At 39.1% G+C, this 21,848-nt stretch overlaps 1 protein-coding gene across 2 annotated transcripts in view; it reads right to left on the minus strand.

The window, feature by feature from the left end:
• LOC117296145 (fibrillin-2-like) overlaps positions 1 to 21,848 on the minus strand; it is a 73,742-nt gene that overhangs the window by 43,552 nt on the left and 8,342 nt on the right. For both annotated transcript variants that reach the window (XM_033779024.1, XM_033779025.1), the window contains exons 2-8: positions 17,216 to 17,449; positions 11,166 to 11,248; positions 9,955 to 10,092; positions 2,728 to 2,823; positions 1,314 to 1,511; positions 723 to 848; positions 43 to 177 (exon numbers count right to left, since the gene is read on the minus strand). In XM_033779024.1, coding sequence (XP_033634915.1) covers positions 43 to 177; positions 723 to 848; positions 1,314 to 1,511; positions 2,728 to 2,823; positions 9,955 to 10,092; positions 11,166 to 11,248; positions 17,216 to 17,403 — 964 coding nt within the window. In that variant the 5' untranslated portion in view covers positions 17,404 to 17,449. The remainder of the gene's footprint in view (positions 1 to 42; positions 178 to 722; positions 849 to 1,313; positions 1,512 to 2,727; positions 2,824 to 9,954; positions 10,093 to 11,165; positions 11,249 to 17,215; positions 17,450 to 21,848) is intronic.

Below are 21,848 nucleotides of genomic sequence, written 5' to 3' on the forward strand. Positions count from 1 at the left end.
GCAAAATCACAGGGCACCAAGGCAATTGCTGTGGGTTATTACCAGAGCCTCCAGAGCAGCTGGTTCCATCTTGACTCAGTGTGTATCCCGCTCGGCAGATGCACTGAAACCCTCCTAGAGTATTACGGCACTCTCCTCCAATACAGATGTTAGAGATGGAGATGCATTCATCAATATCTACAAAGGAAAAAGAATAAGACACAAGGTTTTATCAAATATTTTAAGACGGCCTGTTCACACAATATGAGCTGTGGTGGTTCTGATAAGAACCAGTGGATTAACAACTCAACGTTTTGATCAGTGTGCTCTGATCGTCTTCAGGAGAATGCTGGACTATGTAAAGGTTTAGCTGCCAGACGGTCTAAGCTCAATGGTGCGGGGAGTTTAATGAAGGTAGGCTTAACCTATTTCAGTAGCCGCCTTTGAGCTAAGCCTAAGCTAAGCACTTTTGAGCTAAGCCTACCTAGCCGCTAAACCTCTTCAGAAGTTCTTGAGCACGTCCAGCAAAATAGTGTAGCATTCTCAAGGCACTGATTGTAAAATCCATTATAAAATTTCAACAAGTTTTCACCTTTTCAATTACTGCATCTTGTCTTCTGGATGTGGTGCGGGACAGGGCAAAACTCAGTGCCCTTCTCACTAAAAAAGTGGCATTGATAGTGGGCAGGGGCTTAATGGATTGGTCCTTTGTGTATGTGAGTGACTGTCGTGAGTGTTCTTACCTTCGCATGCCTGAGTAAGAAGGTTAAGGGCATACCCTTGTGGGCATTCACAGACGTATGAGCCGATGGTGTTGGTGCAGGTGCCCCCTTGGCATAGACCAGGAACGACATGACATTCATTGGCATCTATGGGAATTACAACACAGACAAAAAAAACATTAAACATTATAAAGCGAGTAAAAAAAATAAAAATATTACTGATAAAATGTCTCTCGAAAATGTCATCGAAGATGTGTATGATTTTGTGCACTGAAGCCAATGATAAAGATCCTCAAAATAATGACATTGCCTTAAAATATAAAGAGTACACAACACCATTGAAATAATAATTTTATGATGCAAACTGAAAACAAGTGATTCAAGTGTTTCCAAACGATGATTTCAATTTGGAAGAGTCTTTCATAGGTGCACAGCCACAGATAAATATTGAGTGATGAATACTACTTGCAGATTTTGTTTATGGACAAACTCAAGCACATTTTAGTCACCTTAAAGTAATCCTCACTATCCCTAAATGCCTTGCGTACAAACAGTAAAAGTTTAAATAGTAAAATACAGAGCAATAAGAAAGCTGTCGTAAGACAAACTCACCTGTGCATTGTCCTGTTCTTGCATCAATGACGAAACCCCTCTCGCATGGACTTTCAAAGGTAATGCAGGCCTCGCAAGGGTTACCCCATCCTTGGCCGATGGTTGAGCAGCAAAGAGCCTTGGTGCACCTCAGTCCGTTAATCTCCCCAGTGCAGACGCCGAGTCTGAACTGGCTGAAACATTGCCCGGTGCGATAATCTGTTGACAATAAGATTGTTGTTCAAACCCAAAGTGTTTAAAATCTACCCTGTCAGTTTCCCTTGTGGTTTATTACAAATGTTTTGTGTGTCAGAAAAAAAAGAAACATGGACAACACTAGCGATAGTAATATTATGCAAATAATTCAAAAATGCACAATGCACAGAAGTGCAACAAAAAATAAAATGTTAACTTCAAAAAAGTTGCTGCATGTCACAGAAGACAGATTTGTTTTTTTCAGTCTGTGATTTTTTTTCCTCGGAGACAACTTCTTTAAGCCCAGACTGTGCCAGAGGGTATGACTGTAATTTGACAATGACAAATGAAAAATGGTTTGTATCCAAAAACATCCCCAAGGAATTGTATTGAGCCACCTGCTCCAGTCAGTGAAAGTTTTATTTTTGTTCACGCACAAAACCTCACCACAAAATTTCCAATATATTGGATGTTAAATAAAAAAAATATATCAAAGGCACGTTTTTATAACTTGTTTTTTACAAACATGTTTATAAACCACTTTTCACTTTGAGAATGTTTGCCCAGCCTCGGGGTAGAATCAAACCATATAATTTTTGTTTCCCCAGCCATGCAGACTGATGGTGGTTAAACAAGTTTCACGGCTGCTCAAGTAAAAGCTGATCCCATCATCCGTTCTCAGAGGGCAGAGCTCATTTTCCCCCCTTTTTTTTCTGGTTAGCAAAAGCTTATTGCACTAAGCTACTTAAAAAGTTGTGCTTAAAAAGTTTTAAGAAATTGGGCCCAGTTGGTTGCCATTTGACTTTAAGCAGGCCTTGAATTAACCAACATCAATTTCTAAGGTGACTGGGCCCAATTTCATAAAGCCTAAAAAGCCTAAAAAGTTGCTAAAACAGAAAAATCTCGCTCGCCAGAGTCTGGTTACTAGCAAAAATTTAGTTTACATTTATTGTTGCAACAGGTGCCCAACATACCTCTTGCTTATCAAGAAGTTTACTTAGCAGTATTTTTTATTGGGCCCTGTGCTTTTGCTGTGGTGGCCTTTGCAAAGTTCCAATACAAATTTACCCTTTTCTCAACAAAAACATTCCTCAAATCAGAGTAAATTTGCTGTGCCCCTTCAAAAGTAAAGTTCAAGGCCTGCGGATATTCAGGAACGATCCTACACCCCATTCCTAACCCCTCCTCAGCCTTCTTCAGAAGTTCAAATGTAGAACTTAATCAAGAAGAATCTTCTCACCTGTTTCGCATCTGTCCCCCATGAATCCGTAGGGACAAGAGCACATGTTATTCCCCACGCACCTGCCTCCATTTAAACATGCAGGATTACAGACAGCTGTGGAAAAAAAGGAAAAATCAACATTTTCACACGATTTAATACATTCACTAATATTGACATCTTCAACAGATGCCACTGCCTTCTTTGTCCACCCTTGGTGGTATTTTTGCTGAAGGGGATACCCAAATTGTGGACTGAGGGATACCCGAAGGGGGAGCCATCCATCGATAACATCTTGGGGTATATCCCAACTGGGATAGTTTCAGGGATAATCACCCAGTGGTCACTACAGACTTGGGTGGTGATGTACATGTAGAAGGTTCTTGGGGATACATAAGTGGCAGCCATGGGTGCTGTACGCTCAATTTGAGTTTAAGAACCAAATTGGGATACTTAGGTGACAATGACCCTGTGAGCTAATTTGGGAACCAAATTCAGTGGCACTTAAATTGGATGAGACACACTTATTGATTCTAAAATTGGTTCTCATTACCTGTTAAGAGATTGCTGAATTGGCACTTTGTGACAATAATTTAAAAACCAACAAGCAAGATACCATACAATTGCATTCTGGTACCTGATATTTCATTGCTGCAAAACTCTTTAACTTTAATGTAAGTTCATGGTCAATATTAGGCAGAGCTGTGCATTGAGAAAGTTTCGACATAAAGGGACCAGTTTTCTTTGGCCGTGCAGTTGCTGGACAATTTATCTGTCCAAATGCAGCACAACCCGAAGTGCAGACTAGTTTGACACCATATATGCACACATGCGCTTAGGGTAATGAAAATGTCTTCAAACTGTAAGTTGTTGGAACTCTTTCAATAAATCAACACAACATGGCTCTGCTTTACCCTCCCCCCCTTTACACTTTTTTTCTGTGTGTATTGGTAAAGTTCTAAAGAATCGATAGCTTAGAGGCTTTTGCATTAGGCGCTTTACAATGTCTTATTATTATTATTATTATTATAGCCCTATCACTTAGGAGTTCTTAAATTCTGGGTTGTTTACATGTTTACCAACTTGAATAGTAATCTGTGCACCTTTTCTATCGATAGGAACAGTCAATATCAATCTAATATGACAAATCCCACCATGTGAAAATTGAACTTCCGACTGGAAAAGTAAGTTACTTTTAAGTAAAATAACACAATGTTTTCCACACCTTAACAAAACGGCTTCCTCTGTAAATTTAAGGCCACAAAAAATCCCACCAAGGTAAAGAAATTTCACTCTGGCAAATTGCCAATTTTGAGGGAATTTTATATGAACAGACAAATCCCTGTATTTCAACATCTGATTTTGTCACCAGCAACCAATAGGATCAATGGGCCCAGCCTTGCCCCCAAATAAAAAGGGTCAAATAAATTTCCTGTATTTACTGTCCGTTTTTATTTGTTGGTGGTTCTTGTGATTTGTTGCAGATGTTTGGGGCTGACAAGTCATTTCCTCTCTCAGGGTACACATGGGACCAGCCCGCGATACAATAACGGAAAATGTGATCTTGAGTTCTTTTCGTAAATCACTCTTATTTATGATATCTGGAAGACACAAATTGAATGAACACTAAACAGAACTGGGGTGTTTAAAATTTGATTTAATTTGAAATTCATAATGGTGAAAGGGACGGATCCTGGTAGCTTTTTTGGGAGGCAGAGAGTTGTTTGACAGGGGGCTGGCCAACCACTCATCAAACGTACCATTATCTGCGCATAGTTTTTATTTAAATTTCCTTGGGGAGCACAAAGTGCTAGCCAGAGGCGTGTCTGGGCGTCTCTTGGAAACCCTGCTTTAAATTTGGACACCCTGTGTGGGTTGTCATTTACATGTAATGTACAGTAAGTTAACAATGTGGACACCCAGTTTTTATATGTCCAACAAACTTTGACACCCTTTTACCAAATCTTGGCTAAAATTTTGGCTACAAATTTGGGAAGGGGCAAACTGGTTTCACTTTGCTGTACCCCTGGGAGACAGTATTTATAACTAATCTGTGGCATAACAGATGGGCCTGTCAGGTCAAACCAAAAAAAATATCTTCTAAATAAGTGTCTTCTTCATCACCACAAACTGCCACACCACAATAACCCTGTCTTTTATATCACCTCATAAGGCAGTTAAAAGGGATCATTAAATTATATTGTTAATAAATCTTTCTCCTTGTCACAAGTCATCAGGAGGAAGTTCAGGGCTTTCTGATTGACGAAAATGTAATAATTCTTCTAGTTAGTTCATGGCTACAACTTTGGTTGACAGTTTGGTTTGACTTATTTTTTCATCCAAGTTCGAAAGTAAATTACTAACAAAGAGTATCCAGTTTGGCAAAAAAACATCACCTTGCCCCAACGGACCAGGTTGAGAAAGTAAGATATATTCCCCCGGGTATACTTCCAAGTTTATTGGTCAAAATTCCTAGACTATAGTAAAACGACACCGCCTGGTCTATGTTTTTCTTGGGAAAATATAACGACAGGACACAGTTTTGAATGTATCCATAATAAAAAAGGAAAACATTTATGTTGTAATAATAATAATAATGATAACCGTATTAATAACGCGCTTTTTGCCAAAGGATACAAATTTCTGTGAAATTGAAGTGGTGTTCGGTTGGATTTAGAAGACAAGAAACAAAAAATCAAGTACAGAAAAAAACAAATTGTTGAGATATTGTCAATATCTTGAGTGATAAAGCTGACCAAAAGTATCTGGGAAAAAAACTCCTGACAAAATGTGATTAATCTATGTAAAGTTGTTCATAGGCCTTTCAATGAACCTTCAAGTGGATTACATGACAGGGTCTTTCAGTTCAAACCCCTAAAGTGTGTACACATATTAGACATGCAGCAGTCTGGGTATTTTATAGCTCTGACATGCATACAGGGGGCAAACCCCACACATGACCCCTCATAAACAACACAGCCTGCATGGAAGTCTAAACTGGAATTTGACTGAGGAACAAATTGTCACGAAACCACATCTGTGAAATTGACTTGGGAGGCTCCTTCTTGCAGTGCCTCAACCCACATGACCCGCATAAATTACCGCCTTCTAAATGGCTAGAGCCACTCCCTGTGTACAAACAACAGAAGCTTATATGTACCCCTTGCACATGTGGTTCAGAAATTATCAGTGGCTTATTTAAAGGCAGTGGACACTATTGGTAATTGTCAAAGACTAGCCTTCACAGTTGGTGTATCACAACATATGCATAAAATAACAAACCTGTGAAAATTTGAGCTCAATCGGTCATCAAAGTTGCGAGATAATACTGAAACAAGAAAACACCCTAGTCACACGAAGTTGTGTGCGTTTAGATGGTTGATTTCGAGACCTCAAGTTCTAAACTTGAGGTCTCGAAATCAAATTCGTGGAAAATCACTTCTATCTTGAAAACTACTCCACTTCAGAGGGAGCCGTTTCTCACAATGTTTTATACTGCCAACCTCTCCCCAATACTCTTTACCAAGTGAGGTTTAATGCTAATAATTATTTTGAGTAATTACCAATAGTGTCCACTGCCTTTAAGCTACGAAATTATTGGAATCAGCCGAACAACAACACTAACTGTTGCTAGTAAATAAATGCAATTCGAGCAAACAACTTGTTACTTTGTGGGAGCCCCTTGGGTTTCAGGCTATGTTTATAAAAGTCTACCCTTCAGATAGTTCCACTATAGGAACACAACTGAAAATGTTATTTTATTTATCAGTTGCAAAATGTACTGCCTAAAACACTGGCAAGGACAATATATGTTGATTTTGTGAAGGTCTTTGCTCAAAGACAAAACACCTTGAACACTAAATCAAGATCTGTGACACTGAAACAGTAGTAAAAAAATTCCTCACTATATCAATGGTACAGTACTCGTTTCTTTGTTGACTTCCATTGTCTTTGTACCTTTGTGTTTGCATACAATTTCTGGAAGATGTGCAAAGAGTTCGACCGGATAGTGTAAAAATGTACACTGTGATTATAGGCAAACAAAATATTATTGTTAAGAAAATTATACCATCATGAACATAAAGCTTTTGTATGAATTGACAGCTACTTTTTCAAACTTTCTTATAATTATTATGCAAAACTCATGCAGAACACCATGCGTTCACTAGTTATAAATGCACGATGCATGATCTGTTGTGTATGGTTAGACACCCTCAGCAGAAAAAGCAAGATCAACACAAACTTGCAAACTCCAATTCATAAACCAAAAGTAAAGGAATACGAATATTATTATTTGATATTAGAAAGTTTCAAGGGACATTCCATTGTTACTCAAAAGAGCAAAGATATAAGATGTCTAGTTTTCTCAATGAAAGACTTTTATACGGTGTTGAAACAAGAACAAAATTTAACATAATCACATGACAAAAATCTTTCAGAGAGTAAATTTCCGACATCTTATGCCAATGTATAGTAAGTAACTGTGAAATGTCCAAAATAAAGGTTGGATAAAGGTTGTGTTTGTATTAGTATATCTTACACCACTGTTGGAAGAAGTAAGTTAGTTACCAGATAGTTTGTGATAAAGTTTGTAAACACATTTCAAGCAAAATAAAGAAACAACAATTTGATTTTGGTTTTTAGTAGGACTATTTAAAGCCTTGCTTGAAAATATTTCAAACAGGTTTTAAAACACACATTAAACACTTAGTTGTGGCACACTCACACAAGATTAAAATAAAGTTATGAAAAGTTTGACCTGTAAAATTCTTCATAATAAATAAATTGTACTTTTAAAGCAAAATTTAAATACTTCTCAAAGGAAATGTACCTCATTGGTAATATCTATTTTAAAATACTCAGAAAAAGGGGAAAGAAAAGTAAAGAATTTCAGATTGATCATTGTCAATTTATCTAGCTTTCTAGATCTATATTCTATTTTGTGTTAGTTCTTTAAACTAATGTCCTAAAAGAATGCACAGCACTGAAAAAAGGTCAAGTTAATAAAACATCAGCTTGTATCTACTACAGCTTTTGATTAGTGAAGTTTAAATTTCCTTGATTGCTCAAATTGACACTTCATGTTCTACCGAGACACTCTCAGAGTATTTATTGTTGCAAAAACTCAACAAAGAAAGCTGTGGCTATTTTCATACATACGTGTTTGATGATTTAGCGATTTCACCACCAATGTTGTATACATTCCCTTCAAGATTGTCAAACTCCAGATTTAATAAATAAGGATTTACACTTACGGTCATACTGGCCCGTTTGAATGTTACAGAGGGGCCCAGTATACCCAGGCGGGCACTCTACAATCTCACCATCTGTAGGAGGGCCATTAGGACCACCACATTGTCCGTACTCGGCACACGGGGCGAGTGGATATTCTGGTAATATTGGTTGGCCACCACCACCACCACCACCACCACCACCACCATAGTCTAAAAACTGCCCGCCCGCTGCTGTAAAGGTTAAGGGGGTAAGAGAGAAGGAGCAAATAGAGACAAGTGCAGTCATGCAGATAAATGAAGTGAAGCATGCACTGAAAGAAAGCACCACACACTGAATACTCTATTCATCTACATGGTTCAAGTTCACGCAAGGACCAATAGTTAACAAGTGGTTGTTTAGTGACATACGTAGGGCATACACACAGATTTGCAAATAGACTCAGTCATGTCATGTCGATGCAACCTGGCGGCTCAGGACTCACACATGTTAATATTTTCAGAAACTGTTATTATTTTCAGTAAATAGCACTAATCTGCACTAATGCTGAAAATTAAAGCGCAGTACCCGAGTCTCAGACATCAAATCTCAAAAGTAGAGGCGTATGTGTCCAAACTTGTGTGCAATGACTGTATTTGGGGTCGTTTGGCACACAGAGGATGTGTTAATTGTCCAAGTGGTGGAATCTGAGAGCCGGGTATTTTGAGCCATAAGTGACGCAATTTAATTAGTGTGGAGTACGTTTAAACTCATTCATTTCAAGAAGTACTACCAAGCCAAGGTTTAAGACACTATAATGAAGAAAATTAATGTCCAATCACCATGAGTTGAAATTTAGTAAAATGGAGTTTCACATGTTAATAAGAAGTTTGAATGAAAGAAGATTTAAGTTTAAAATTAAAAAGGTTTTTTTTAACAAAATAAAAGTAAAAAAAAAAAAAAAAAAATTAAATTAAGATTTAGTAAATGAATGTCATAAGAGATTCTGATTAATTGAATGGGAAAAGTTTCGGATAACTTTCCGTATGGCGCCACCACTTTTTCATACGATATGAAATAATACAGTATCTAATTTACCTCAATAAGATATCCCTTTTTGTAAAAATTTGTGAAAAAGTGGTGGCGCCATACGGAAAGTTATCCAGGGAGACTATAGGTTGGGGGCACCAAGGCCAATACCAAGGGCAGCAGAGGCATAGCCTCCAGTCCATGGCCTTCATCCATGGTATTTCAGGGCTGCACGAAAAAGGCACTGTAAATAACGATTCGCAAGACTGCATGCAACAAAACAAGGTGAACCGGTATTCGGTAACAAAACTTCGTTCAAATTTACCGTCCTGAGCTCCACTGCATGTCTAGCTACTTGCCAATTAATGCTAGCAACGGTTTATTCACTCACATCTCAGAGTTTTCAGCTTTAAAATAAACTTGCACTGCTTGAAGAAATCCGAAAGTTCTAAAATTGCAGAGTTGCGTGTTCGCATTCGCCACCATTTTTAGATCTGGATACTGTTGCATTGTGGGAACGTTATGTTTAGGATGTCGTCTGCTACATACAGTGTGCTAGTGATGTGCGTTTTTGCAGTCGGGCGGGTGACCACTTGTGTTTAGTTTCGAGTGAACTTTCCACTTGTCACATGCCTGACTGAAACAGTGTTGACTGTTGATCACGAATGTAAAAATACACTATATTATTTGTCACTTGACGTTCTAGAGTTACTACAAATTAATTGTAATGTGACTTTTGATCTTACAAAATGTCAATCAAACAGACTCACAACGGACCCGCCAGTGCGTGAGCAGACCATTGTTTCGGTGGAACATTTCGGTCGTTCATAATGTATATCATCCACTGAATCCATGCACGAAAGAAATTTTGTAAATTAAATGATCTGTAAAGTGTTAGCTTTCAAACCATAAACTAAAATCAAACATTGACAGGAAACATTGCGATCAAGGGCAATTTGAGACAATTTTAACCTATAGACATGACACCCCAGATGACCGGGAACTTACGATCGACTGGTGGCCCTACACCACCACCGCCCCCACCACCACCACCCCCGTCACAGCCGCCGAACCCGGAGCATCCTTGTCCCAAGCAAGTATTTGGTGTTCTGCAGAAATTACCACTACACTGCCGACTGCATATTGCTGTGTGGATAAGAAAAATAAATAAATGTGATAATAATGCTTATAATATATGCAATAAATAAACTCGTTCAATCTACCCAAAACCGAAATGAGTAAGTGTCCTGTCTATTCTTATCACATTTGCTTGGTTTTGTAATTGACAAAAGACGATAACACAATATAACAAATAATTTGCGTATGAGAGATTGGCTAGCTGTTACCAGCTTGGTGTTTATTTCCCATTGGGTGTGAGTTTGCTGACGGTTTCCTTGACGGGCAGTTATTAACAATCAAACAAACAAACGAACAAACACACAAACAAACACCACAACAAACAAACAAACAGCTCGATAATTTTTTTTTAAATAAACAAACAAACAAACAAACAAACAAACAAACAAACAAACAAACAAACAAACATCGCTCACTGTAGGTCTAAATAAACAATAATATCGAACTAATAGTTCTTTTTACTTTTAAGAACCGTCGGTTTTCCAAAGGCGTTTCAACAGTACACCAGGCCTGTTCGTCTAATTTAGGAAAGGGCAGACATAAATTGTGGTGTGCAATAAATTCTTGACCTTTATTAAAGTAAATCTTGCAGCCATTTATTTGTGAGGCCAAGGACTTTCGTTGTTCATTGTAAAGTGGTTATCCGAAAGTCATCAAAATATGTGTCTGATTTTTCACGGCGTTTCGTCCAGATAGACCCATGCACTATATGCTGGTCGTCTCAAGGAAAGAGTGCACCGTAAATACATTCTTTATTAAATCTTACAGCCATTTATTTTTAAGGGCAAGGACTTCCATTGTTCATATAGTGGTTGTCCAAAAGTCATCAAAAATGGATGTCTGATTTTTCACGGCGTTTTGTTTTTTATTCACCAGACGACTAACCTTTGTCAAGGCCTTTTATTGTTTGAAATATAAAATCAACCTTGCGAGAAAAAAAAAAATAGTCAGAAAACTCTTGCTCCTTGACACAGTTCACATCGGTGGTTTGTTTCACGCAGTTATTCATAATTGCGCAAACTTTTTTACAAAGCCCACACCATTTGAATTGTCAACCATTCAACTCCAATTAATTAACTTACGCTTTGTGCACTGTTGAAGACCAGGGTGGAACTGCCAGCCAGGGCAACAGTACGCATATAACCTTGGTCCACAGACGTTAGCTCTTGAAAGGGAAAAATCATACAAACAAAAGGAATGACAAAAAACCACAATGTTAACATTCAGTGACCTGAACATAATGTAGAAAAGGTCAACATTTTGTATTGTACTTTATTTTGAAATCAAAAGTGATGATCATTGCGTAAATAAAAATACTCAATTCAAAGCAATACGTAGCCTTATCCAATATTATGATTGATGCCCTACCCTCCTCGAATACGAGGAACCGTGATCTACAGTATCTCGACGCTTTTAACTTGTTATATCATAGGTTATTGTTAAAGGTTCTTCATTTTGGAAGTGTGATCAACTTTATTGTGTGATGTAATAAAAAAAAAAGTAATTAATTTCTAACTCATTCGAGCATTTGCCTTGCCTCTTCACTGCAGCGTTCTCCACCCTAAGGCAAACATAGGCATACCTTTCGTTTTTGGATTCGTGTGATTGTTCGATAATATAAATGTAGCTATTATATAATAAACAAAATACTTTGACAATTCCATGCCAATAGGTGGTAATGTTTTTAAGACATCGCTAAAAAAATATGGAGCAGTAATAGGTATAACGTAAGGAAATGTGAAAAAGCTAGCGGATAGTGGAATCATGCTAGCGGGTCCAGCTAGGCTGGTTAAAAAGTCACCGTTATTTAGAGCGAACCCCAGTTTCAGCCGAAACATTTAACCAGGAAAGACATGTTTGTTCCATACTATACCCTATCCACAAAGCGATTTTCGTTTGATTTCGGCGGGTATAATAAGTACCTTTGGGACAAGGCGGGGCAGGTGGGAGGGAGGTAATTACATGAGTGCAAACCCTGGGGCCTTCAAGGTAACATTCCTTTCAATAGTGGGGTATACGCTATACATCGTTTTGACATGAGTTGTTCAGACTGTCAGGAAGCTATACCATAGGTACAATGCAAGTGATTTTACAGGTGTGGTGCAACAAAAACCTCTGAAATTGAAAAGTATCTTGGCAAATATGCCTTGAGTATAAATTGAATCACATAGCAATATCTGCAGTTGTGTCCTCATTATCGGCATCGTGCTGGTAAAATCGTAGACATTTTTCATTTGGGAGAAAAATGGGGACAAATACCAACTGAGGGAGGGGGCCTCTCCCAGACTATGGGGGTTATAAAACTATAGTTTAAATTAAAGTTTAATGATCTGGCCCCAATTTTTTATAGAGCTGCTTTAGCACAAAAAGCAACCCCGCAAAATCAAGCTTACCAGAATTGTAGGTTACAAGACAGCTGAACCACCATGTCAAGTGTACAACGTGTGACTGTTTTCCTGCTCATTTCTGCTCAAAGCAGACAATTTGCAAGTTATATGCAGACAATAATAATTGCAAGTAATCTGCTTAGGCAGCTCCTTGAAATTTAGCACTGTCAACGAACTGAGCACTTTCACTCGCGACCACATGGGTTTTGGAAGACCAACAAATTGCCAACACAAAACTGACCAAATGTTTAGCCATAAGAACTAACGAAGAAATAACCCGGAAGTTTCCAAGAGGCACTGATGGTGTGTGTCAACACCGTTTTAAAAATCTACATTTCAATATCTGACCCACAAAAATGACGAGTAAGGGAAAGCGCCATGAGGGAAGGCCTAATAATACTCGTATAATTCAATTGATATCGACAGCAAAGTAGAACTAGATCCACTTTCTACCTGGCGTAACCTTACGCCATAAATATTTTCGTCTGATCACACAAATCTACAGGGTATAATTCCGAGGCTGTCACATTCCAACGTAGCAAATCGACATGATAAGTGACATCGGTGGCACAAATTTAGTCTGGCCTCGGAGCCTACTTCAGTCCTCAACACACCTCACTTCTTGGACATAATAACCACTATACTGATGGACAACATAACCTTTCAACAACTTGCACACGTTGGTTTCAGCACCTTTTACAAATCGGTTATAAGCAAATTCGAAAGAAAATGTGAATGGTGTGATCTGATTTGAGTTAAAGGAACACGTTGCCTTGTATCGGTCGAGTTGGTCTATAAAAAGCGTTTGTAACAGTTTGTTATAAAATGCACATGGTTAGAAAGATGTTGTAAAAGTAGAATACAATGATCTACACAAATATGCCTCGAAATTGCACGGTTTTCCTTTTACCTCGTCGACTAGCACGGTCGGCCATTTAAGGGAGTCAAATTTTTGACTCCCAAAAATGGCCGAACATGTTAGTTCGCAAAGTAAAAGGAAAACCACGCAATTTCGAGGCAAATGTGTGTGGATCATTGTATTCTACTTTTAAAACATCTTTCCAATCATATGCATTTTATAACAAACTGTTACAAACGCTTTATAAAGACCAACTCGACCGATCCAAGGCAACGTGTTCCTTTAACATTAATGTTGCCAATACTATTTGGCTGAATCAGTGCAATGTTCAACCCGAAACTTCGTGTCCGAAACGGGCGGTAAGATTGGCGGCGCTACGTAGTATTGTGCGTTTGCAATGGGCCATACTATGTAGCATGCAACCACTGATACAAATTCATGATACAAAAAAGAAATCTTCTTGATTATCCATTCAAAGGTTTAAGGCTACTTGGCTGCACTATAATCGGAAACGGTTCAAACTTTGATATTTTGCTTCATGTGCATGTGTCTGTGTAGGCCTAACTGTGTAGGCCTGTATGGCTGGTTCACACGTCCACTTTAACAATGAGTTGGATTGATAAGACCGATATCAGGCTAGGCTTTTAACACAATGGTCATGCTATGAAGTAGGACACAGCGTTTCCCTCAACGGTGGTCCGCTTGCCAAATGCCAGTTTAAAAGGCCAAAGGACCAGTCAGAATTCTCACCAAGTGGTCTAACTGGCTAGTTCAGTGTTGAAAAGCATCAAAGTTTAGTATATGAAATATGAACTAGTGAAGAAGCTGGCCGACCATTAAAATAAAAAAAGGTAACTGGTCCTGCTGGCTAGTCAAAGGGCAAACCCTGTATATAGGCATACTTGGGTGCTTTTGTGATTGGTAATCAGCAATAGTACACGATTCAGAGAAGAAACACTATAAGACAGAAAATAACCGGACGCTGAAAAGGCAACAGTGGATAGCCAGTTTAAGGTTTATGAAATGGCTCTAATTTCTGGAGAAATAGAAGGATACCAAACGGTCCTGATGTTGGATTGGAGTATAAACGGGACGCAGCAATGAAACTGTATACTATAAATGCGGTAGGCCTACAGGCCTATAAAGCAATATAAGGGAAGTAAAAATGTGCGAAAGTGCCAGTTTACTATCAACTTTTATCAGCTGACATCACGTGAACTATGTACATGTAGACCAAAATGAAATATAGCTTACAGCGGAACATGTCTAGACAAAAAGGTAGGAAAGGCCAGGAGTTGTCACTCATTACCTGAAATCAAGTCAGAAACTTTAGAACAGTGGGCATTCTGGTAAAGAGTCACTGTGTGACAATATTGAGCTTTATGGTACCAGTAGCAACGTATATTGGCGGTTGATAGTCCATGTTGACCAAAAGAGTGACCTTATAATATCCCATAGCCTTTCTAACAGGCAAGTTGCAGCTTTAGTCATGTGGACAAATATTTACGTTTTCGTCATTATAACCACATAAATTCAAGAGTTAAAAAAGTAACAGCTGAATAAGAGGTCTGTCAACTTTCTTCAAATGAAAATTTGATGAATAAAAAGACCATAATTATATTATTTAATTTGTTCTTCATTGGGCTGTGTACAAATCGTGCCTGCCCTCTTGTACAAATAATGTGATGGCATAGGTCACCTGGTCTAACGCTACCGAATAATGAACACCCTGATGTAATCCCAGCGGCCACTTTGTGCACGTGCAGCCTTTTAATTTCAAACACCCCTGATCTCCCGCGCAATACGCATCACGACCATCTTGCACCAATGAGTGACGTGAGATGAAACCTGCAACGACACGCACGTTATGCGTCTCATGGCGGGGAAAAACTTGTATTTATGATACAGTGCATATAACCCAATTTAGGTTGGTCCATTGAAATCCATATATATGGCCTACATCATAATCATTCACCAGTTGATCAAATCCTCAATTTACCGAACGGGAAACGAAGTTTGCACTACCAAAAAGTCCGTCGACAATACTCCTTTAAAGGTGTCGACAAAAAGTGAGTTATTCGTTCTATATAATCGGCATTGCCGTGGCCAGAGCCTCCCATGCACATAAGCGGTGAAATGTGATCTGGTTCATGGCCATGTCACAACCACCTCCTCGTGGTTCAATCTCAAAGCTAGAAACACCTAAGAAGACAAATTTACAGGCCCATCATTTACCATCAGATCGTGGTAATGACAACCCACTGGAAAACCAGCTGGAATTTGTAAACGAAGTATTACTTGTAAATTGTCTTGTTTGAGTTTGATGGGCGGCAAAAGTTTACATTTTTCATCGTGCACTTGGTTGGGTGTGATCCGCTGCCGTGGGCTTCTAGTGGCGCTAGAACAAATAAGCTTTTTTTGAGATATGGTGGAGTATGACACTATTGGGTTTGGCTGAATGTGTCCCAAACCATGCAGTGGACTCAAAAGTTTGAGAGTGAAACCACCAACATTGGGTCAAAATAGCTCAGTGTGTAGAGCGTAGGCACGTGAATCTGGAGGTTGCAGATTCAAGTCTCGCTCTCGGCAATGTGTTCAACCCAAAACAATATAACGTTTCGTCAGGTAACGTTATTATACTGGCCATAACTGACCAACAGCTGCAATCAGTATAACACGATTGTGGTTAATTCGTGCTGTTCAGCACCCATCACCTAAAATCTGGAAACGTCTTATCTTAAAATCTAGAGGAAAAGGCAATTAGTCAAGATATTTCAGTGCAGGAAATTCCCGTAGGAATTAAGTTCAACGGGTGTACCAACATTCAAACCGGGAACCGTTATGACATCAGACAGGATGGAAACGGTTTTATCTTAAGTTATACTCGGTCAACCTTAAACCGGTAGCATCGATACCGATTGAAATGTGTATTGATATGACACACTCTCACAGGGCAACATTGGGTTCACATGGTTCTCTGCCACATTAAAATCATGGTTAACCATAATAATTTACACATTGGGGTGTGTGCAGTTTATTTTTAAGAATCCTCTTTTGCCGAATTTATGGTGTGGTGCTGTTCATGACGTATAGACCCGGCGATCCAGCAGGTAAAATAGTCAAACAGTCTGGTATCGTGGATTTTTCGAGACTAAACGAATCGAGTACACCTGTGACCAGCGTGAACAGTATATTTTCAAATATACTGTTTAAAAACAAGCAGAGCCCAGATAGTTTTGTAATAAAAAGCTATATGGTGGACCATGTTTCACTTGCTGCTGTCTCATAATATACCTAAATTACCCCAGTTGAGAAACTGTCACTCAGAATGATACACCGGCAGGGCGGTAACAGTAAGTGTGACTTTGATCACGTTGAGTTTAAAGGAACACGTTGCCTTGGATCGGGGAGTTGGTCTATAAAAAGCATTTGTAACCGTTTGTTATAAAATGCATATGGGTAGAAAGATGTTGTAGAAGTGCAATACAATGATCTACACAAAATTAATGTGTCTCGAAAGTGCGTGGTTTTCTTTTTATCTCGTCGACTAACACGGTCGGTCATTTATGTGAGCCAAATTTTGGACTCCCATAAATGGCCGACCGTGTTAGTTCGCAAAGTAAAAGGAAAACCACGCAATTTCGAGGCAAATTTGTGTGGATCGCTGTATTCTACTTTTAAAACATCTTTCTAACCATATGCATTTTATAACAAACGGTTGCAAACGCCTTTTTTAAGACAAACTCGCCCGATCCAAGGCAACATGTTCCTTTCAACGTGGCCTATGCAAGAAAGTAATCGGGCGGGAAAAGCTAATGCATGCGCTTTGTCAAATCTAAACCGCCCTCTATTGAAATCTGTCCGTATGTCCTAACTGTTTTCTTACCCGCTAATCACGCTGTACTGCTGCCGACCATCGGCCGGTGGGCCACCACCAAGATCAGGCTGCTGCTGAGGGAGAGGGTAAGGTTCCTGTCCCGGTCCCGGTCCTTGGGCTTGGCTCTGTGTGATGACACCGGTCAAAACTACCAGGCAAAGGCATGATAACCTCGTTAGTCCTCGTACTTCCTTCATCACTGCTCCTCCTTTGTAATCTTATGTGTGGCCACTCTTGTTGAACCTGTACATGAAGGGACACAAGTATGTTGTTAGCTTCGTGGCATGAGGTAGATGTACATCACATACACCATGCATACACCAATCTCTCTAACAGATGTTAAATTTGCATTGGGGATAAAGAACGTTATCTGGTTCTTACACCGATGTGTGTAAAGCACATTATTACTCATTAGGCTTTCCCGTATTCTAAAAATTTCAAATCGTCGATCTTAATCCACCATCAGGAAACTCAAACTTGAAATCAAACTCAGCATATCTTAAAATTAAATTCAGCGCAAAGTAAACAAAAAGTCATTTTGAGATTATGGTGGAAACGCTCGTTTGACACTATTTGGTTGGGTGAATTTGTCTGTATACACCCAAACCAAACAGTGGGAACTGTAGTGCCCACCATACCTCAAAGAGGCTATAAAAAATACCAGTTCAACCATAAAGAAAGGTTCAACAACTCACTTTTCACTCTGGCACGAAAAGGTCTTAACACCCCAAACTGTCGAACAGTTTACCTTTTCAGAATGTGTGGTCACATTCAATGTTGACAGTTCAATAGGGATATTGCTTATTTCAGTTTATCGTTCAGATGGAGTGATTGCGACACAGAAATTCAAAATGGCGATTTTGCGTCATTACGTTTTACTTTTACCATAAAAAAAAAAAAAGCTCATGCATTATCTAGCCAACATTTTGTCTGCATGCAAGATTTACAAAACAAATTCAATCAAATAACCCCCTTACTGTATCGGTAACAAACATACTAACATTATACCTAAATGGTATAGTTTGGTAAAACAAGATTTACAATAATTGAAACCGTGCATTGGTATTAAATCATAAACTATAGTTGATTAAATAAGAGTTACAGCTACACCCACCACCATCTCAGTCCCCCCCCCCCCAAACAACCTCCACCGTCAACCATGTTTACTGCTCGTTGTTTGCATACCATCATCTGTTCGCAAGCCAAAATATCCAAAGCTATGGGATTGATTAGCACGGCTTTACACCGGATTGAAGAGGATTGTGAATGATGTGTGATCCAGCAAAAAAACAATTTCAGCTCATAAATTTCCCTCCTTCTAGGTCAAGCACAAAGACCTCTGACCAAACACCGTGGTTTGTAAATCAGTGAACATGTTTGACGCCCACGCGCCCATTGGGTTCTTTACCCTGCGGGGATCCAAGGCTTGCAATATTGGGTTCCGTGCAACAGCTGTTTCAACCCCAGTTCGCAGGTGCCATTGATAACACATTTCTTCTTTTTTCATTCATAACTTAATGTTTAAAAATCACAGACTGGTCGTGGAAACATTTTGCTAGTAGTAACATTCTTTAACTGACAGGGTGAAACATCTGTCTCTGTGCAGGGAGGGCTCCAAGGGTAGGATGGATAGGCATGTGGTTAACACAATTACCATACATAAATTTCACCTGACCCTGTTCAGCGTTATCATTATATAGCCATTTTGGCAATGTTGGTACCCAAAGGCCCATCCACTGATATTATTGTTTAGATGACGATCAACAAATTCGTTCACAAGACCATGCTTTGTTTTTGAAAACAAAAACACGGTACCCCGTTTGAAGACACACACCAAATTGCCTTAAGTTCTAATTGAGCAAAGAAAATGGGTGTTAAATATGCTTATACCTGTACTACAGGTATGTTCGTGCTACAGGCTGTAGCACGAACATGTAATGACGCAATAAAACAGTGCTCCGTAAAGATTATCTAAATTCAGCCTAATACTCTCCTCCATCTTCACCTTTCAACTCTCTGTGTGAGTGTATGCCATCAGGGATCTTATCTGCTATTCCATATCTGCCATTCTCCCAAATTTCACGCTAAATTATGCCTCCTAAAATCAGGAAAGATGCAGCTTCAGCCTCAGCGGCCGCAACGGTACTCCCGCCTGTAGTGTCAGGTGACCACCCGGGGAACGACATGGCCAGCTTGCGTCGGGAGCTTCGTTCACTGGCGGTGGAACTCACTACAAAGCTGGAGTCACTCCAGTTTACGTCAAATTCCATCGAGGAAATCCAATCGGAAAAAAAAATCCTATCCGATGGGTTTTCTGGATTGACGGTGTTAATATCGACGTTGGAGGTTAAGATTAAGCAATTAGAAGAGGCTACACTCCAACTTGAGCGGCACTCCCGAAGTTTTAACTTGCGGTTTGGGGGTGTTCCGGAGACTTCGTCGGACCCCTCCACCCTGCCTTACGAAGCTTTCAAGCGGATCCTGGCAGAAAAATTCCAAATGCCAGGAACGGAGGTTGAGGCTGCTCACAGAACTGGCAGAGCCCCTAAGTCTCCTACCGACAAACCCCGCCACATCATTGCCAGGTTCATTTTCCGCCATGAGCGCCACTCAGTTTTGGTGAACGCCAAGAAAGCCCTCACTAACTCTGATGTTTTTGTCCTACCCGATCTTCCAGCAGCCGATGTTTCGAAAAAGCGGGCACTGCGAGACGTCATGAAGCGGGCATACGAAGCTGGCCACCATCCCGTATTCCGTAATGGCGAGCTCTTTATTCAGGGGAAGAATTACCAAGCCCCCAGCTAAGTGCACGAAACCCTTGGATATCAGAACTCAGCCATTCTTGTCATTCCATCACATATTTCGTGATTTTATTTACCTTTCCACTTTTGTTTTAGATGTTATGTTGTTTCAGTGTTGTTTAATGTCCTGGTGTAAGACAGCGTATCACAATGTTTATTTGTTTGTTATTTTTGAGTTCTTTACATATTCTGCCTTCTTCCTTGGATTCAAGTTTTCTTAATTATTGTTTAAATGGGTGATACAACTTCCAGTTCTTTTATTGATTATAATATAGATCCAGATTTAAATTTTTTAGCAGCGGATATCCAGTGTCAGTACTATGACCAAGATGAGTTTATGAATACTTTTAATTCCAATACTAATACCAAACTGCTGCATATCAATGCACGCAGGTTGCCTAAAAATATATCGAGTATTATTCATTATCTGAAGTTGCTGCAAACGAGCTTTTCAATCATAGGGGTCTCGGAATCCTGGTTAGAGGACGTCTGTGATCCGTTGATTCAGATTCCAAATTACAAAGTAGAAGGTTCATGCAGGCTAAACAGAAGAGGTGGTGGGGTTGTACTTTATATAAAGCAGGATCTTGTGTATAAAATACGTAAAGATTTGTGTATTGGTAACTCTGAAACGGACACATTTTTTATTGAGCTTGTTCACTCCAATACATCTAATGTTATAATTGGAATTGTGTATAAACCCCCGAGTGTTTCCTGTAACGTTTTTACAGATGACATGGATGTAATGTTAGGTCGGTTTAATGCCGAGAACAAAAAATGATTTATTATGGGTGATTATAACGTAAATTTGCTGCAATCTGATACCGATAATGCTGTGCAACATTTCATGTCAATTCTTGATTCTCAGTCATTTTATCCCACCATAAACAAGCCTACTAGGATTACTACTGATAGTGCAACTTTAATTGATAATATCTTGACAAATGATTATTTAAACCACACTGGAGGGGTTCTAATAACTGACATCAGTGACCACCTACCTGTTTTTTTAATTATTGATAATCTTAGAGAGAGTTCACAGACTAATGTGAAATGTAAAAGGCGGGTTTATGGTAACGATAATATTGACAAATTTATTTGTGATCTGAATGCGACTGATTGGGATTTTATACTGTCGGTGAATGATATCAACTGTATGTTCAACACTTTTTTTAACTTATGTTAAACAACTCTATGACAGACATTTTCCAGTGATTGATGTTAAATATCGTTATGATAAATCTAAGTCTCCATGGATGTCTGAGGGTATCTACAATTCTATTAGAAGGAAAAATCACTTATACAAGAAGGAAATACAGGAAAAAATAACATCAAAGGTACATGGAAACTTATAAATTCATTACTCAATAAGCATAAACAAAGTTTGAACCCCACTTATTTTTGTACTGATGACAATAACAAAATTGCTGCTAGCAAAGACATTGCTGATGCCTTAAACAAGTACTTTGTTGACATTAGGGAGTAACCTTGCCAGCAAGCTACCATTATGTAACACCCCTGTTGAAACATTCCTTGGTGCAAGATGTTCGAATTCACTCTTCTTGACACCCATTACGCAAGGAGAAATTGTAGACACTCTAAACAAGTTTCCGTCTGGAAAGGCATCTGGATTTGATGAATTGAACTCCTGCGTTATTAAGCAGGCTAAGTACTCCCTGGCTAAGCCGCTAACTGACATCTTTAATAAATCTATAACAGCTGGAGTTTTTCCAGATGGGTTAAAAAAGGCTCAGGTTATACCAATATATAAAAAAGGCTGCAAGCATGATGTTGGAAATTATAGACCCATTTCTGTCTTATCAACATTTTCGAAATTATTC

This window comes from Asterias rubens, chromosome 10, assembly GCF_902459465.1.
Source record: "Asterias rubens chromosome 10, eAstRub1.3, whole genome shotgun sequence".
In the NCBI taxonomy this organism is placed as follows: Eukaryota; Metazoa; Echinodermata; class Asteroidea; order Forcipulatida; family Asteriidae; genus Asterias; species Asterias rubens.